Here is a 20,155-nt window from a genome sequence, read left to right as displayed (position 1 = left end):
CAGCTAAAACTGCATCTGAACAAATATAACTCCAGGATAATAATTATCCATCCCTACTCCTCCAGCACAAAGGACCTAGACCTTGATGAATGAGGACTTTTGTATAATCCTTAAAATACGTTTGATGCCATTCTTCTAAATACGTCTCTATTGGAACAAATAAAATTTTTACCTGGACTTGGTTTCATGACATACTTTTTCTTTCAGTCGAATGTATTTTGTCTGGCAGCAGTAGAAAATAATTAAGACTCCAAATATACAGGATGCATATAGTTTACAATTATGGAATACCATTTAACTGCTTCAGCCCCAGAAGATTTTACCCCCTTCCTGACCAGAGCACTTTTTGCGATTCAGCACTGCGTTGCTTTAACTGACAATTGCGCGGTCATGCGACGTTGCACCCAAACAAAATTTACATCCTTTTTTTCCCACAAATAGAGCTTTCTTTTGGTGGTATTTTATTTTTTGCGCTATAAACAAAAAATAGTGACAATTTTGAAAAAAAAAGCATAATTTTTTACTTTTTGCTATAATAAATATCCCCCAATAATATATAAAAAAAAAAAAACAAAAAAACTATTTTTTTCCTCAGTTTAGGCCGATATGTATTCTTCTACATATTTTTGGTAAAAAAAAAATCGCAATAAGTGATATTGATTGGTTTGCGCAAAAATTATAGCGTCTACAAGATAGGGCATAGTTTTTGGCATTATTATTATTTTTTTTTTTATTAGTAATGGAGGCGATCTGCGATTTTTATTGGGACTGCGACATTATGGCGGACACATCGGACAATTTTGACACATTTTTGGGACCACTGGCATTTTTACAGCGATCAATGCTATAAAAATGCATTGATTACTGTAAAAATGTCACTGGCAGTGAAGGGGTTAACCACTAGGGGGCGATCAAGGGGTTAATGTGTTCCCTATTGTGTGTTCTAACTGAAGGGGATGGGGACTGTGTAGGGAAACTACTGATCTACTATAGTGGAAGTAATTACAGGTTTGCTTTTTTAGTAAGTAAAATGTCCAAAACCAATGTGTCACAGGTGTCAAAATTGTGATTCAACACATGCACTACGTTTAAGTAATTGGCCACATTGGTAATGAGTCCTCTTGCTTATGACGGTAAACATGTATCAGTCACTCTTCATTTCACACACAATTGAGAGACGAGTAAAATACTTAATAGTAATGAGTAATAGTTGGAGTTCATATGTGGTACTAAGTGACATGGGCTGGCAGTCATATTCAACCTGAGCTGAAATTAACCCTTCAGCTGTAGATGGAGTAGTCATTGGATTGCTCTATATATAACAGGAGTGGGTTGCTGTGACAAGATCAGGTTCCAGTGACCTTTGCAGTGTCCAGACATCAACCCTGCCTCCCAGGTTTCTTGATATCAGTTCATCTTCTAGAGCAATGTTTCTCAACGCCAGTCCCCAAGTACCCCCAACAGGTCGTGTTTTCAGGCTTCCCATTATTTTGCACAGGAGATTTGATCAGTTTCACTGCCTTAGTAATTACCACAGCCGTTTCATGTGAGGGAAATCCTAAAAACATGACCTGTTGGGGGTACTTGAGGACTGGCGTTGAGAAACATTGTTCTAGAGACATGAAAAGGAAAGCAAAAACAGAACTGTCTTTTTAATAATATAAAACATTTATGTGCCCTAATGGGCATTGTGTATAGACAGTTAACAGAACTACAACACAGTGGTATGCAGTTGTGAGAAAGCTATCCACATGTTTTAGAACAGTGTTTCTCAACTCCAGTCCTCAAGGCTCCCCAACAGGTCATGTTTTCAGGCTTTAATTTTGCACAGGTGATTTGATCAGTTTCACTGCCTTAGTAATTCTCACAGCCGTCTCTTCTGAGGGAAATACTGAAAACAAACATGACCTGTTTGGGTGCCTTGAGGACTGGAGTTGAGAAACACTGCTTTAGAATACCAACTGTCTTTTTTAAAAAAATGTAAAAAAAAAAAAGAGGAAAAACAGTAGTCCAATTTTTTGATGTTGAAAAACAAATTGTGTATATTTTCATGGTAAAATTGGGACAGTGAAAAAGTAACCAGACTTTTTCCATACCCTAAGCCAGGCATAACTAAATTGCAGACCGCAGTCCGAAAACGGACAGAATGACAGTCCTTTCTAGTCCGTGGCTACGCCACATAGCAGCCTGGTTATCCTCTCCCTGCTGACAGCCTTTCCTCTCGGAAGCCACAACATTCATCCTATTATAGCAGGTAGAAGGCAGAAGGCATGGCATGTCCTGACAGAAGGCAGGACATGCTTTTCAAGTGAACAAGCCAGTGATTTATTCCTAGGATGGGGGCGGTTCTAGCAACCAGTCACCTGCCTGTTAACATTAAAAGCATGTACTGCCCTCTGTCTGGACATGCCGTGCCTTCTACCTGTTGTGTAAGGTAGGATCAAAAAGGTTGGAGGAGTGTTGTGATTGGCAGGGGGAAATGTAATTTAATGGAGGGGGCATTCCTATAAAGGGGACTTTATTGGAAGGAAGAAGGGCTGTGAAAGGGGACCATTATATAAAAAAAAGGGGGGGTGCTGTGAAGGGGGACTGAGATGAAAGTAAGGGGGGGGGGCTGTTAAATGGACTTGGGTGCCAGGAAGGGGGGCTGTGAAGGGGACTGGGATGCAATAAGGGGGGGGGACCGAGATGCAAGTGAAGGGGTGCTGTAAAGTGGACTGGGGTGCAAGGAAGGAGGGAGGAGGGCTCTGCAGTGGACTCGGGTGCAAGGAAGGGAAGAGGAGGGCTCTGAGGTGGACTGGGGTACAAGGAACGGAGGAGGAGGGCTCTGAAGTGGATTGGGGTGCAAGGATGGGGGGGGGGCTCTGAAGTGGATTGGAGTGCAAGTAAGGGGGAACTGTGAAGGGGAGTGAGATGCAAGTATAGAGGGGCTGTAAAGGGGACTGGGGTGCCAGGGAGGGGGCTGGGAAAGGGCACTTGGATTCAAGTAGGAAGGAGCTGCAAAGGGGACTGGGGTGCTAGGAGGGGGGGCTGAGAACACTGGTGTAAAGGGTGGAGGTCTGTGATGTAAGGTGGAGGAGCTGTGATGTGAAGAGGGACAGAGGATATTTAAGTAAAGGAGGCGCTGTGATATAAAATGGGGGGCACTGTAATGTAAATGGGGCCTGTATTGTAAAGAGGGGATTCTGCAATGTAAAAGGGAGCACTGTGATGTAAGTGGGTGGGGCTGTGATGTGAAGAAACCAAGTCCTAGCACAAACACGAGACTTGGACCTCTGCTGGATGAAAATTTTAATGTCTGCACCTCAATGTTTTTTAATTCAATACCCCTGTTCTAAACCATTTGCCTCTCTATGAGAAAATGAGGCAAGGACTCTTGATCACTATAGACAAGTATGTTTTTTGTTCCTATTTCCTTGTTTTCATTCATTCATAATGCATAATAAAGTGCATAAGGACACATCTGTTTAGTTTTGAACAGTTTTATGGCACTTCAATTAACGTTAACATGGCACATGTATTGCCATTTGTTGCATTGACATGCATTCACATAACAAATAGTCTGTAGCAAGTACCTTTTGAGGTTACACTATAGATAAAGAAAACTAGCATGGAACAGTAGCTGTACCACTACCTGTTGCTCTGCTTTTTTTTTCTTTTTAATGTGCAGATTCATACATATATTTTCACCATATTTCTGCCAGTGAGACTTCTCCTTTTTCAGTGCAGCCCTTTTTGCCTGTCTAAATAGAATTGGCATAATTACAACTCTTGATATTGATCAGTTTGCTATTCACTTTTGAAGAGTAATGTTGATTAAATCTTTTGTGTAAGTTGATACATTTTAAGTTAGAAAAGATTTGAAATGTTGTCACATCTCTCCTAGAATAACTATATTATTTTGAATTAAGTTTAGTAATGGAGCAGTGCAACGCCTATATTATGAAGTCGGACAATATAACAAAAAGCCCCCCCCCCCCCCAAAAAAAAACTGTGTGCCATTCCTCTATCAAAGGCTTACCATAATTGAACTACTATCCTCAAGATAAAGAGCTTTACGTCTTGTTATGCTGACATCCGGCATTATGTCCTTCTGCATCAAACAAGAGTTTTGAAAGGGCTCCTGAAAAAAGAATTTCCCCTCTCTAAATATCCGCTCAGTACCGATGAACACCATGGTCAGTGCTACCCCTAATGCCTCAAGAATGACGTTTTGGGTCATGGGGAGGGTACCCAGTGTAATGTGCAAATAACAGAGTGGTCACCCCTAAGATTGCTATCAACACTAGTTGGGTCTCTTCACATGTATGTAGATGTTCTTCATTTGACATTTTTATATGTATTATGTGTCCAATTTACATGCCCTAACAGTTTCATCTTGCATGCCTTTTGCTTTTTGAGAGACGCTACTACTGCTTTGTATTCCATTTCTTTGTTGGATACTTTATTTCTATAAATAAAGAATTTGAAAAATAAAAAAAATACTGTAACAGAGTGGTCAGCTGGACACCTCACAACTTTAAGTTAACTTAAGGGGTTAAAATAGATTCAAATGAATCAGTGTGAAAAAAATATAATAATAAAAAAAATTCCATCAGCCTTGCACACCCCCCCCCCCCCTCGCTTTTTTACTATCTCTCCATCTTTTTCCTCCAGATAGCAAGATAACAATTTGTGGAGCTTGAAAGGGAATTAGTTGGCCTTTTTAGGTCTTGCTTTGTTTAAATATAAATGTGAAATCAAATCATATCTTATATTGGTCGGATTGTTCCTTTGTATAACGTTTTGATGCTGTTGAACCATGTGTGTAAATAAAGAATGCTGGTCTTGAAACCAGGTTACATTTGTGGGACACAGCAGTTCCCTACAGTCTTTCCTTGTGGCTCCCCGATCTAGAGTAGGTTGAATCTCCTCTGAGATACTCTACACTCGACACATACAGTGTCAGACTGCTAGGAATTCTGGCGTAATATTCTTCTTCTGTTGTTTGCTACAAAAACTGAAAAACTGAAATAGAATCCTTCAGGGTGGATTTGATTTAAAGGAGAAGTCCAGCCTGAGCACTTTTGGCTGGGCTTCGCTGGGTCACAGGAGTGCAGTTCGTTTTGCCCTCCTGTGACCCGTTTTCAGCTGAGAGCGGTCTGAAGTCTGCTCTCTGCTGATGTCACCAGGATCAGTCCAGGCACCGCGTCATCCCGCCTTCCGAAGTCTGGATCTGCCAGGTGCCTGGACTGATGGCAGTCTCAGCCTCTCAGCGAGCTGCTGAGGTTGCCGCTCACTGCCCCTCCACAGCTCAGCGCTCCAGTGAGCGTGGAGGAACAGAGCGGGAAAGCTGCTGAATGACAGTCAGCAACTCTCTGCTCGGTGGTTTGGTTCTCAGTGAAGAGATGGCGGGGGACAGATGCAGCCTCGCCACGATGCTGCATCCTCCTGGGTAAGTATGAATGGGCAATTAAAAAAAAAAACTATACTTCTCTTTTAAATCAAGTCAGTTTAAATCCTGATTCAAATTGTTAGTAAAAAGGCTTGATTTAAATCAACTCGATTTTAAATCATAATTTTATAGAGAAACTGTCATCTCTGTCGGCTCCTCCTCTGACCTGCTGTTGACTCACCGACCGTCCCATTCACTTTAATGGGATGGCTGGTGATGCGGCAGTGACACAACAAGGTGAGGGACGTGGTGGCAGCAGGTGAATGGATGCCCGCTAACGGGCGCTGCCATGATGGATCTGAAATGGCAGGTGCTCTTTAAATGTAAGGACTCATTCTTGCTGGTAGTTAGAATCTTTAATATTTGCAAACAAAATGAAGGTTTCCTATTTAGAATAATAAGCTGTCAGGTTAGTAAAACAGCGATATCAGAACTGATTCAATCATACAGTTTGCAGTGTACGTAGATTTGCAAAACAATGGGATAAAGGAATATTCCTAAACTTTGTTTTATCTCATTGTTCCTGTGAAATTGTATGAATGCATCAATGCAATGCGTGTTATCTCATTCATTGAATAAGTTTACTAAAAATGTAAATGTTGCAGCATATACAGCTTCATGCTACATAACTAAGCTCCATTTCATGTTGAATAAACTAAATTATTAATGTATCTTAAACAGAAAACTAGCTAAATAGATTTTTACTCCAAAAGCATTTTATCAAATTAAGTGTAATGAAAATCAATCAAAATAAAAAAAATCTGATTTTTCTTCTCTTTTTTTTTTTTTTTTTTTTAAATCATTGATTTTTATCCAACCTGGAATCCTTGCATTTTGATTAACCCATTTTTTCAGATTTTTGTAACATTTACAATTGTACAAGGACTCAAGGCACCTTTTTAAAAGACTTTCCATTAATACATTAAACACATATTATACAGGAAAATGCATATTAGTAATAGTAAATGTCACTTTATATATTTCTACTAGATAAAATATATGCAAATGAGAACAACATCAATTAGCAACAGACTAATTTGAGTTCTAATGACAGATTGCTTGAAATGCACATCATTGTAAAAGAGGAAACTAAAAGGCTATTTAATTGCTATGAATATTATTAGTGTGTCACACTTGAAATTCTGTTTAGCAGTGTGTTCAGTATTCTAGCTTGGATGATGATCCCTTGGAATGAGAACATTAAATCTGTATAATGCTTTCTGTTACTAGAAAGTTTGTTCTATCTCCTTAGGAAAGCAGGTAATCTGAGGCTAATGACATTCATACAGATGTGTAACTGCTTCTGTTTGCTCTAGTAAGTTGAATAAAAGCAATGCGCAAAGGGACTAGTACTGTAGTCGTCTTCCTTTTTTTTGTTTTTCTTAATAATAATCATCGACTGCTTTCTTTGTTTCAACAGATAAGCTTTTTGGAAAGCGCCTCCTCCAAGCTGGCAGGTACATCACATCACATAAATCCTGGATGAGAACTGTCCCCACTGAAAATTGTGATGTGGTCATGACATTTGCAGGTATGTTCTACAGTTTTTATACAAAGTTTTTTAACATCAGGATATTTTCATGAAGTCATGATGTGATTCTGCTGGTTACTTTTTATGTGCTTCCAGACACAACAGATGATCACACACTGCTCTGGCTGCTGAATCATGTGCGACTGGGAATCCCTGAGCTAATAATGCAGATCCGTCATCACCGACATACCCGAATCTATGCCTTTTTTGTTACAGCAACATATGAAAAGTATGTTTCTTAAAAATATCCACTATGGGAAGTTAAAAATACCTTTTTGGCAAAGCTGCTGCTTTCAGTTATAAAGGGTGTTTATTGTACTTTAAAATCTATGTTGCTGAAAAGAGAAGCTTCTGGATGGGACCAGTATTAAAACCTAAAATCTTACTGGTTTGAAAGCTAAGCTAGTTGACTTTTAGTTGTGGACCTTTTTATTCTTTCTTCTTAAATATAACAGGTCCAGAAACAGTACAGTACAAAACGTAAAAATTTCTTCAAAGGTTTGTGCAATCATTGTGTGGTAAAAGTTGATTGTCCCTTATTATTATTATTTTTTTTTTTAACATTATACTTTATACTAAATCTACATATCTACTATTGGAAATGCAAAAAATACATAAAATTGGGTAATTACAAGATCTTATTCAAGTTACTGGAAAACCTTTTCTCTATATTTAGCCTATCCATTTTCAAACCTACTTTTCTGTTTAAGAGCCTTAAAACCCAAGGCCACATTTTAAAAATCTGGAAATATGATATGTGATATTACTTTTATTTGAGGCACCTTTCTCTTAACCAATCTTTTCAGCAAATATTTTAATGTGATCAATATTATCAAAACTACCGTCGCTTTCCTGGGAAATAGGTAGAAACCCAATATCTTTTTTTAAATTTTTTAATGCTGATTTTATACGTCTCCACATTAAACCACTTACCCAACCAACAATTCTATTCCAAAGCCTTTTAACCTTTCTACAGGCAAAGAGTGCATGGTTTCAATTTAGAGTAGGGCCCCACACTTAAACAGTGACAAGTAGAAGGACCCCTCTACCTTTAGAGCATCTGGCTGTAGAAATAAAGGCCCTATTGATAAATTTCAGATTTACTTCTTGGAGATCAGGTCCACTTAATATTTTACAAACCTTCTAGCCTTCCTCTATCAGTTCCACCAAGCGTCTCTTCTTGAAGAATGTAGTCCTCTGCTTTACACAAACCAGTCAATATGCACTTATTGTTTTTTTTTTTGTTTTTTTTTATCAAAGACATGTAGCAGAATACATTTTGGCCCAAATTTTTTAAGAGATTTGATTCTTTTACATTTTTATGGGATATGTTTTATAGCAGAAACTAAAAAAAAAATATATTTTTTCTTTTTCAAAATTGTCCGTCTTTTTTCGTTTTCATATAATAAAAAATCCAGAGGTGATCAAATGCCACCAAAAGAAATCTCTATTTGTGTAAAAAAAAAAAAAAAAGATACAAATTTAATTTGGGTACAGCATTGCATGACTGTGCAATTGTTGGTTAAAGTAGTGCAGTGTCGCATAGCACAAAATGGCCTGGTCATACAAATCTTTTGATTGCAATATAATTGTAGAATCTCTGTTTAACTCCTTTTAGAGTTACCAAAACTGTGTAATATGAGGACAAATGTAAACGACCAATTCAATTTGTATCAAATCAGACAGGCCTTTGCACTATATAGTTGATGGTAGATCTACCAGAAAGTGCACCATGGTGTGCTACTATTCAAAAAATGTTATGGGGATGGGGAAGGACTTTGTTTACAAATACCTACAGTAAGCCCTGGTTCACACCCGTGCTTCTGCTACTTCATGCGTTTTTGTGTGTTTTCACATGCATCTATGTGTATTTTTCATGCATTGCAGTGTGTTTGAATGCTTCATGTTTTTTGGTTTTGGGCCAATGACCACCTATAAATATTTATTGGCATAGTGATAATAGAGCAAACCTGTTTGTATGCAGATGTCATTTAAATAAACAGCCATTTGCATATGCATTAAAGTTATGTCCAAAAGAAACATACGTTTGCTTACTTTCTGTGTGGAAAAGTAACTGTCCTGATCTTTGTATAGGCCAGGGGCAATGTCCTGCCATGCCCTCTCACGTTAGGTACAGTCTTTGTAGGTGGTGTTAGATGGGTCATAGAGGAAAGGTCTTGCTCATTATGTGCAGCCAGTAGAGTAGATGTTGCCTGATGGAGGTGTCTTGTTGTCATGCTACAAAACTAACCAAAGATGCACCAAAATGTATGTATGCTTCCATTGAGGCCTATTGACTCAGGATTGCACTATCCTGCACCAAAGAAACAGCTGTAGCTCTTCCAAAATTGCACTGCAGGAAAGTGCATTGATGTGAATAGGGCTCCATAGAATGAGAAATGACATCTTGTGCGTTGTGTTTCAGTAAACACACAACAAAAGGCACAGGTATGAATGGAGCCTGAGGTACAGTTTGACCACTCACCTGAGGGCAAAAATTCCCGCCCGCCATATAGCAATATGATGTGTGCAAAGTGGTTGCATTATCCTGACTGAACATGATATGACGTCCAGCAGGATAGGCCGCTAGCATGTGCCCGCAGCTCTGCGATCGGTGGTGTCAGTCTGACACACTGAATCTCCGATCACGGTAAAGAGCCTCTGACGTAGGCTCTTTACCTTGTGAACAGCTGTGTCCAATCACAGTTGATCAGTGTAAACAGGAAGAGCCGTATATGGGCTTTTCCTCAACTCTCACTGACAGGCGCGAGTAGAGGAGAGCTGATCGGCTGCTCTCCTGACAGGGGCATCTGCACTGAGTATCAGTGGAGCCCCCCCCCCCCAAGGATGCCCACCCAGAACCACCAGGGATTGCCCACCCATGACCACCAGGTATGCCAATCAGTGCCCAATAGGGTTGGCACTGTGCCCATCAGTGATGCCTGATCAGTGCCCCCTGATTAGTGCCACCTATCAGTGCCCATTAATGCCTCCTATGAGTGCCCATCAGTGCCACCTATCAGTGCTGCCTATCAGTGCTGCATATAAGTGCCACCTCATCAGTGCCAATCAGTACTGTCTCATCAGTGCAGCCTCATCAGTGCCCATCAGTGAGGGAAAAAACATACTTATTTACAAAGTTTTGTAACTGTAATGAAGAAAAACTTTTTCTTTTTTTTTTTTTTCTTTTTTTTTCTTCAAAATTTTTGTGCTTTTTTTTGTTGTGCAAAAATAAAAACCCAAGAGGTGATCAAATACCACCAAAAGAAACCTCTAATTTGTGGGAAAAAAATGATAGATTATGTTTGGGTACAACGTTGCATGACTGCGCAATTGTCATTAAAAATGTTATAGCGCTTAAAGCTGAAAACTGGTCTGGGGAGGAAGGTGTTTAAGTGTATAGCAGAGCTATATAGCTGTATAGCTCTGTATTAAAGTGGTTAAAGGGGATTTATAGTCCATTTTTCTTATTTTATACAGGTGAAAGATAGATATAGATATATATCTATCTATATCTATGTGTGTGTGTATTTGTTGTTTCATTAAAAAAAAAAAAAAGGATAAGGTAAAAAATACTATATATACCCGCTACGCTCTGCCCAAGTCAGTATGCAAATAAAGTCCCCTGGCAAACATGAAAGACAGAATTAATTGGCTTATGGAGATAATAGAACGGAGTTGCCTTTAGTTCTGCTATTTCCAGCATCTCTATTATGTTGAATTTTCTTAGCTTTGCTGCTGATGTTATGCATGTTGTATGCAGAGCACCTTCTTCAAGTCTATAAGGAACCAAGGGATGCAGGGTTTATTTGTTTTTCTGTCACTCCCACCAGCTTGTAGTTACATGCAGGGGAGCTAGAAAGAATGAAAGTTTAATTTTTTTCTGCAGCTCCGGGACTATTATAGCTACACGAGGACCTGGAAAACGGTAATCATTTTCACACAAGGAGGGTTGCTGCTTTGAAATAGTAACTGTATTTATAAAGGGAACAATGTAGGTATAATTAGCCTTTCCTAGAATTTTATTTCAAATAAATATTGTTTTTGTGTGAAAAGTGTGCTGGTGTGGCATCGGTGCTGGCTTCAGTATCTATGCGATTTCCACTATCTTTGACATCTGCCATAAGAGGTTGATTTGAAAGGCGGTTTGCTAGGTATATTTTACTTGCACAATAGAAATCTGGTAAATCAGATGCTTGCTTTTTGTTGAAGGTTTTGTAATTTATTTCACCAGTACACCCCTCCCACAATTGACCACTTTTTCTACATGAATATTGACCACACCAATCCCATTTCTACATACAATTAACTTCCTATGCCTCCATCCCCCTTTATTTCAGTTTGGCGTGATGCCTTTTTAACGTTATGTGCTAGAATGTACGTGTGCATATGTTGCTCCATAGTACTGCCTCAATAAGTGTTTTTTTTTTTTTCATGTTTTACCTTCTGCAGTTTGCTCCGCGGTGCGGAGGAGATTGGTCTGCGTAAAAACATTAAAGCTGAGTTTGGCGGTGGAACACGTGCTTTTTCCTGTGAAGAGGACTATATTTATCAGAACATTGAAAATGAGCTGAACTTTTTCACATCTCAGGTAATTCTTCCTGTTGTATAATGTATGAGAAATATTTTGTGTATGTGTCATAATTGCTTTTTGTATTTATCTCATAGACCTATTTTATTCTTGGGATCTCTAATGAAAGAGCTGTAACCCATAGAAACAAATGAGAAATCATCTTACTAATCTGACTGCAGTGTAATTAAAGGGGTTGTAAACCCTCACGGTTTTTCACCTTAATGCATTCTATGCATTAAGGTGAAAACCCTTTTGTGCTGCAGCTCTCCCCAGACCCCCCCCCCCCTTTTTCTTACCTGAGCCTGATTGTTTTAGCGACGGGGACGAGCACAGCTGCTCCAGCCGCTGTCTCGGGTCCTCATTGGATAGATTGATAGCAGCAGGAGCCATTGGTTCCTGCTGCTGTCAATCAACTCCAGTGACACGGGAGCCGGGGGCGGGGCCGAGTCTTGCTGTCTGTGTCAATGGATGCAGCCGTTGGACTCTAGAGCGCACCCGCACTCCCCGCAAAACCCTTGCACAGAGGAGGCAAGTATAAACATGTTTGTTATTTAAAAAAAACAAGTCAATCTTTACAATCACTTTAAGTTTAAATGGATGCTATGGGTTGGGTTACTGCACTTCCAATATCATCATTGCTCTTATAATGCCTTGATGAATATGCTCACTTGAGTACATTTCATTTCTTTATAATTCAAAAATGGTTCTAGCAATGACCGATACAATGAAAAATAGCGCGAACATTTGCATGTCAACAAGAGCTTTGTCCTGCAGCACAGAAACCAAACTGTACTGTTGTGAAGTGTACTTCTATAAGGCTTGGGAATCAAATCTATGGTTTAATGATTCTGATATTAAAAAACAAGCACTGCAATGAGCTGCGGTGGCACAATACATTGAAGCACATGGCAGCACGCATTGCGCACTAGCATATACAGATTTTTTGCTATGCATTATGCACTGTGAGGTATGAATAAGTGTCGTTATGTCATACTTTCATCTAAGATGAAGCTAGTTGCTTTGAAATTAACACTGGTGAGAGTGGAATAAAAAGCTACATTTTTAGTATTGTTAAAGTATATCTATAGTGAAAATGTAAAATCATATATTCATTTTCATATTGTATTTCAATTATTTCTAGCCTACTCCTATTAATCTGTACAATCTTGAAATTTGTAACCTGACTTTGTGAAGATCCCCAAACATTTATTTCCTTGAATTCTGCATTAGAAGCTTTCCTTAATCTAATATTTATTATTTGCTTATTAACATTACTAACCTATGTATGAATGTGTTGGATCTTAATAGTATAATTGAGTTGTATATATTTATTTCTTCTAGATTTGGAAAAGTAACAAATAGATTTACAGTCTATGTGAAACGATAAATATATAAGGTTTGATTAGGCAGTGCATTTCTTTGGAGAAGCTTACATATGGTAGTAATTAGCTTTTATTTCCCCCCATCTTAAATGGTAAAGGATAAGGTTTTAAAGATACATACAGTTTTGAATATGTATGAGTTAAGAATATAAGCTCTTTATACTGTAATATTTCTTGATTGGGATATTAATAAGAAAAGGGCTTTTCATTGAATTAAAAAAAATATATATATATTATTTATTAATTTACGTAACATTATTCGATTTAGATGATAGATAACGTTATATTGTATAAGGTATATGATTGTATACTAGACCATGCTTGCCCCCCGATTCTTATGGAATGTCAGTGTGGCTCTGGAAAGGGGCCCTAAGTTTAGAATTTCAGTGGGAAGGGAGTTAGGCTGAAGGTTTGCTCAATATATAGAAGTTTTAAACCAGTCCATTTTAGGAGAAGGTGGAGGGCTGAATTAAGGAGTAAAAAAGAAATGAACAAAGGCTTTCAGGTCAGACTGGCACACACGACGAAGCTGCCATTAGCTTCATACACAGACACACACATATGATTAGACATACAATATTTATCTCAAGAATATAATTACATTATTTCATATTTTTACATTCTGCATTTTAATATTGTTCTTGTAATATTATGCTATTTTATTATTAAATCCATTTTTGAGTTTTTACACAAGAACTGGAAGGACTTTCTATTTTGGGACTTTTTCTCATCGATAAAGGTTTACAGAATATCGTGAGAATATTATTATATTTAACATTCTGTGACCCACATTCACTATGTCCTGTGAGTAGGTACTGCTGTGTCACTAATTTCACAGGGACTGCCCTCAGAAGTGCTGAGAGAAGTCTCGGGAGGTGGAGTCAGTACAGTAATCCATGCTTGCACACAGCAAGTTACCATGGGATCTGTAGTCCTTAGAAACTGAAAGTTCAAAGGAGAGGCTGCAAAGCATACAAGGAATCCAGAAGGTTGTGGAAAGAGATGGCCAACAGACAGGCAGAACTCACAACATGAAAGGAGATTTTTCAAGAAAGCTTATATTAGGTTGTCAATAATAACTATCGTTTGTATTGTTATTACAATGCTGATGTTGTAAAATGAAAGTGTATGCGGTGGCCATAAAACTCCTTTAAGTCTTTTTGCCTTTAGATTACATAGAAAATAAAATACTTTTTGCAAGACCATCAAACCAAACTGTATCCATAAAAGAAAGATCTATGCATTACTGCATTATCTTTAGATAAAATAATTTTCAAAAAATTTCCTGTGCAGCTCAGCACTGCAGAGATTTCTCTGATCCTGGGTATAGGCTGCACAGTGCAGTTGGGGAACCAGAAAACATTATTAGTAACCACTAGAACCTGGGACCTACCTCTACAGTGGGAATCCGGATATAGAGTGGGAGGAGATCAGTGAATTGGATTTTACCAAACTGAGTTGAATGAACAACCCGGAGGAAATCAGGTCTGAGCCCTTTGGTTTTGGAACTTCAGAATTCCAGTAAGATGCTAATCTGCAATCTGTATGCAATTGAGGCATAGGCTCCACAAAGAAAACTTGACAGTGCTCTAGTACTATCAAACGGGGAGTGTCCACTGCCTGTGACAATGGCGTTCTACTTTTTACCAAGGGTTTCTTAAGCTGAAGATGGGAATTGGATTGTTCTCTGGAAACCTGGCACATAGGAAATAATGGCCAGTCTGCCACAGACCCTGCTTCCCAAATCTAAAGCTCAGTGCAGAAACCTGCTTCTATTGAGATTTAGTGAACTAAATGTCAGCATTGGGTGGGTCAAACAGAGGGACCTGATTTCAGCATGCATTTCTTTTAACCACTTCAGCCCCGGAAGATTTTACCCCCTTCCTGACCAGAGCACTTTTTGCGATTCGACACTGCGTCACTTTAACTGAAAATTGAGAGGTCATGCGACGTTGTATCCAAACAAAATTGACGTCCTTTTTTCTCCACAAATAGAGCTTACTTTTGGTGGCATTTGACCGCCTCTGCGGTTGTTATTTTTTTTGCACTATAAAAAAAAAAGCGCCAATTTTGGAAAAAACGCAATATTTTTTATTTTTGCTATAATAACTATCCCCCAAAAATATATGAAAAAACTTTTTTTTCCTCAGTTTAGGCCAATATGTATTCTTCTACATATTTTTGGTAAAAAAAATTACAATAAGCCTATGTTGATTGGTTTGCGCAAAATTTATAGCGTCTACAAAATAGGGGATAATTTTTTGGCATTTTTATGTTGAATTTTTTTTTTATCAGTAATGGCGGCGATCTGCGATTTTTATCGGGACTGCGACATTATGGTGGACACACCAGACATTTTTGACACTATTTTTGGGACCATTGTCATTTTATACAGCGATCAATGCATTGATTACTGTGTAAATGACATTGGCAGTGAAGGGGTTAACCACTAGAGGGCAGTAAAGGAGTTAAGTGTGTCCTAGGGAGTGATACTAACTGTTAGGGGGCCGGGCTTTAACACACAGGACAGTGATCACTGCTCTCAATGTCAGAAAGCTGTGATCTCTGTCCCTTCACTAGGCAGACACACATCGAGTCCACGGGACCCACGGTCACGGAGACTGCAGCGGGTGGGCGCCCGCGCCGCCGCTTCTTACCTGTATGCCCTTTTGCCTACCAGTGCCATTCTGCCGATGTACATTGGCGTGCACTGGTCGGCAAGCGGTTAAGTAATACTGCAGCCCTTTGCTTACCTTTATACAGCACTTGGGGCATATTCCTCCCATTGATATGAGACACTATTCTGCCAACTGACATCAACAGTGGGGCACCATTTATCCCATTACCACCTACAGTGGGGCACTATTACTCCCAATGATACAAACAGGGCACTATTCTTCCCCCTAATACTAAATGTGGCAATGTTTACTCCCACTGATGCCAGGAAAATTTTCACTCCCGCTCGCCACAGTCCAGCCCCACGAAAGTGTGTAAGACCATAAACTGGCCCTTTGTTTAGAAAGTTTGGAGACCCCTTTTCTAGAATAACTTCAGTGATAAGCAACGTTAGGTGTAGATGATCAGAGTTCTCCCTGAAAATGACAGGTTAAAAAAAGACATCTGCTCATAGACTGTAGTGCTTGAACCTTAGATGGTCAATTGTGCAATTTGCCCAATTAACAAACTTTGTATGCATGTCATTAATAGCTTCCTTCCCTCTACTCCAGTGAAAGCATGTTTGTGTATGGCTAGCATAAAACCATTAGTTCTTTTTCACATCCTGTTTTTCCTGGCATGTATGAAAATTCACCTTGCTTCTTGATGCCATTGATGCATAGCAAGTCATTTGTAGGATACCTAATGAAATAATAACGTATCTGTTGTTTTATAGGAACGTCAGTGCATCATCCGGTACTGGATGGAAAACCTCAGAGCTAAACAAGGAGAATCTCTGCACAACATACACTTCCTAGAGGGCCAACCAATCAGTGAGTACTGCATGGCAATCTACATGAAACAGGGTCATTGATAAACCTGTAAGATGTAAACAGACATTTCATAAGGCACTTTTAGAAAGTATTATTTCTAAAATTGTGCTTTGCAAACTTTATTGCACATATTTCAATTGTTTCCATTCACTACAGGATCTTTGTGCACATTTTATAATAACCGACTTACAGCAATTTCTGATTGAAATGGAATGCCACCCATTTTTAGGATAGAGTGGGAGGGCTCAGGTGTTATTAGTATGGAATGGAATGCCCCCACTGTGGAGATTTCTGCTCTGTTCTTGGTCTGGTGACAGGTGATTACCAGAACAGGAAGTGAATGAGAATATCATTAATAGGAATAAGCCTGCATAATAAAAAAAAGGCAAAAATAATAATACACATGGGCAAAAAGAAGGTACTTGGTTAGTTTGTATGTTGAACTAAAGGCAGCAAATTGTAGTTTCAATTTATTTAGTGATCAAAGACAGCTGATCACTCAGTTCTCAGCATTCTGTGAGCAGAGAGCTGGAGACTGTCAGTCTCCAGCTCTCTGTTCTGCCCCTCCAGCAGTCGAGTGCTGGGCTGTGGAAGGGTAAGGAGAGGCTGGCTCTGACTCTCAGTGGATCACTGACAGGCTGAGCCAGGTTCCAGTCCAGGCTTCTGGGCAGATCCCCACCATATAGCTCTGTGATGTCAGCTGGCAGCGGGCTTCAGCCAGTTGATGGCTGAAAATGGATCACAGGGGTCCAGAACGAACTGCACTCCTGTGATCTATTGAAGTATAGCCAAAATGGCTTTGGCTATACTTCTCCTTTAACACATAGTTTAGTTAAAATTCTTACCCAGCACTTAGTTTACAACTTTCAATGCTAGTGGCACCGGTTCTCTGTGAAAGGAGTAGCAGAGGAATGTCTTGCTATGCTATCTATGCTTTCTATCGATACACACAGCGTAGGGAGAAGCCACTGAAACAGGAAATGGTGGTCATGGCACCATATTAAACAGGAACATAGGCAGGGATTAAAAAATTAAGAAGTTGCATACTCTGTAGGTGATTAAATCAGCTACTGAAAATGTTTAAGAATGACAGTTAAATATCACTTAATTAGATTTGTCCCATGTGCTACAAACTACCTATGACTTTCAGTTGCAGTCAGGTTAAAATTAATTTAGCAGGCATATTTGCAAATAAGTGAGTAAACTACTCTACTATGGCAAGAAAGGGAAAATTAAAATGTAGAGAGCGGACACAGAAAAGTAAAATCTACAAAAGAGTGCAACAAAGCATGTAAGAAAATAAGAGATGTTTGCAAATATGTTTCAAGTATACGCAAATTAAGCCAGATCTCAAAAGAGACACCTGTCCATGCATGGCAAAGTGATTGCGTTTTCAGTAAAGGCACCACAACCCCCTCTATACTCGCCTTGCCAGTGGACCCTCACTTCTGCTTCCTCCTCAACAGCCAAACTTTGAAATGATTGGTCCAGGGAGTGCCTCTGCCATGTGCATTGCTTAGGCCTAGTGATTGGCTTCTAGACCAGAGCACTGTCACGGGTAAGTGGTCACATTCGGGGGGGAGGCAGGTGGTTACAGGTAAGGTAAAGGTAAGGTAAATGCACGTAGGCCCGGGTTAGGCTTTGCACACACTATCACTTTGTCCTGCATGAACAAGGAGATAGTGTCTGTTTTAAGCTGCACCCCCCTTAAACAACTCTAATTCCAAAAAAGTCGGGACGTTGTGTAAAATCTACATAGAGAGTGTAATGATTTACAAATCCCGTAAACATATTTTATTCACAATAGAAAACATATCAAATGTTTAAACTGAGAAAATGTACAATTTTAAGGAAAAAAATATGGTAATTTTAAAATGGATGGCAGCAACATGTCTCAAAAAAGTTGGGGCAGGGAAATAAAAAAGCTGGCAAAGTAAGTGATCCTAACAAGAAATAGCTGGAAGAACATTTTGCAACTAACTACAGTAGGTTAATTGGCAACAGATTAGCAACATTAGTGGGTATAAAAAGGGCATCCTAGAGCATCAGTGTCTCATAAGTAAAGATGGGCAGAGGTGCACCAATCTGTGAAAAGTGGAGTCTTAAAATTGACCAACAATTTCAGGATAACATTCCTCAACATAAAATTGCAAAGATGTTAAATATATCATCATCTACAGTACATATTCTCAAAAAATTCAGAGAATCTGGAGAAATCTCTGTGTGCAAGGGACGTGGCTAGTGCGCATGATTGGATGCCCAGGATCTTCGAGCCTGCAGACAACACTGCATTAGAAACAGGCATGATTCTGTGATGGACATCACTGAACAGGCTCAGGAATACTTTAAAAAATCACAAATCATTACATTCTGTTTTTATGTTGATTTTAAAGAGTCCCAATGTTTTTGGAATTGGGGTTGTAGACCAGAAGAACTTTTGTTTGCGAAAGAAGCAATTATTTCAGTTAGAATGAAAATACGGTTTGTAAAACATTCATATATTGTATATTGTCTTGCTAGAAATATCTTCTACTGCATGGCCAGAAATTTAATATTCACATTTTTTTTTCAGTCCCCACCACGCATGCTTCTTATATGTTCTGATTTACTTCTTCGATACATCTCTTTTTTTCCACAGTCCCAGAGCTAGCAGCCCGTGGAGTTATCCAACAGGTGTTTCCTGTTCATGAACAGAAGATCCTGAGCCGGCTTATGAAATCATGGGTCCAAGCAGTGTGCGAGAGACAACCCTTGGGTAATTAAGTACCTTGTGTTTCTCTAAGAATATACAGTACATGGAGTAGAGCGTTAATGTGCTTTCTGTCAGAAATGTATTTTGTTGTAGTGATCAAAATTAGTAGCAGTTGATTTAGGTACAGTAATTGAAACCACTCCTTTGCCACTTCCATAAATATTCATTGAAATTAGGAAAAAAGGAAAAACCCAGGGGCTGGACTTTAGAGGCAAATTGGACCTCATTGTTTGGATAAAATCCATATTTTATTTATAAACAAAACTATAAAAATTGCACATAGAAACATGCCATTAAAAACATGTGTATATACAGAACATGGCTAACAAGGGCCCAATATTTTAGACATGTTACATGATATCAAGTGAGTGAGCCCCTGTGCGTCAATGCGTTTTGTTGATCCGCTTCTTCAGGACACACTAAAAGGGGAAATAGAAGAAAAACAGGCCTTACTTGCCTGGGTCAGAATGTGCATGCATTAGAGTGTCCCTGGGCGGGCACTGGAGTATAAGGTGATGCCACACAATTTCTATCCCACAATGGTATGCCAAAACTGGAGAGGATTGAAGTTACTAGAGAATATCCCTGAGAACATCCCTTGGTTCAAATAATACATGGGTCATCCCAGATGCACCAGTGGTGGTAGACACACAGGTTAGCACGCAGGTTAGCTATGGCTTTATTTCAGAAGACTGCCAGCCAATAGTAACCCTGCAATTGTAGGGGACTTTGGAGAGAGAAGGTCCCATCTATGGGTTCAGGTTGTAAGGCAAAGGAAGGGGCCTGTTCCACCAGTCCTGCAAAGCCAATCCATAGGATACTGTGGGTGACCCCAGAGCTTAGTGTAAATGTAGTGAAGCTCTGCTGATTTCCATCATCCAATCACGTGCAAGCAAAAATGTTTTTGTTTTGTTTTTTCAATTCATTTTTTCCTTGCACCTCATTGGGTATACTTTACAAAATGAAGCTTCACCAAAATTAGTGCATCTGGATTT

The 20,155-nt window shown here is 39.2% G+C and overlaps 1 protein-coding gene across 3 annotated transcripts in view; it reads left to right on the top strand.

Annotated features, from left to right (window-relative positions):
- ANO8 (anoctamin 8) overlaps positions 1 to 20,155 on the top strand; it is a 189,815-nt gene that overhangs the window by 66,173 nt on the left and 103,487 nt on the right. For all 3 annotated transcript variants that reach the window (XM_073592175.1, XM_073592192.1, XM_073592183.1), the window contains exons 2-6: positions 6,855 to 6,965; positions 7,062 to 7,194; positions 11,418 to 11,556; positions 16,312 to 16,408; positions 19,047 to 19,163. In XM_073592175.1, coding sequence (XP_073448276.1) covers positions 6,855 to 6,965; positions 7,062 to 7,194; positions 11,418 to 11,556; positions 16,312 to 16,408; positions 19,047 to 19,163 — 597 coding nt within the window. The remainder of the gene's footprint in view (positions 1 to 6,854; positions 6,966 to 7,061; positions 7,195 to 11,417; positions 11,557 to 16,311; positions 16,409 to 19,046; positions 19,164 to 20,155) is intronic.

The sequence above is a fragment of the Aquarana catesbeiana genome, linkage group LG01 (assembly GCF_042186555.1).
Source record: "Aquarana catesbeiana isolate 2022-GZ linkage group LG01, ASM4218655v1, whole genome shotgun sequence".
Lineage (NCBI taxonomy): Eukaryota > Metazoa > Chordata > Amphibia > Anura > Ranidae > Aquarana > Aquarana catesbeiana.
This window is presented reverse-complemented; position numbering and strand designations above follow the sequence as displayed.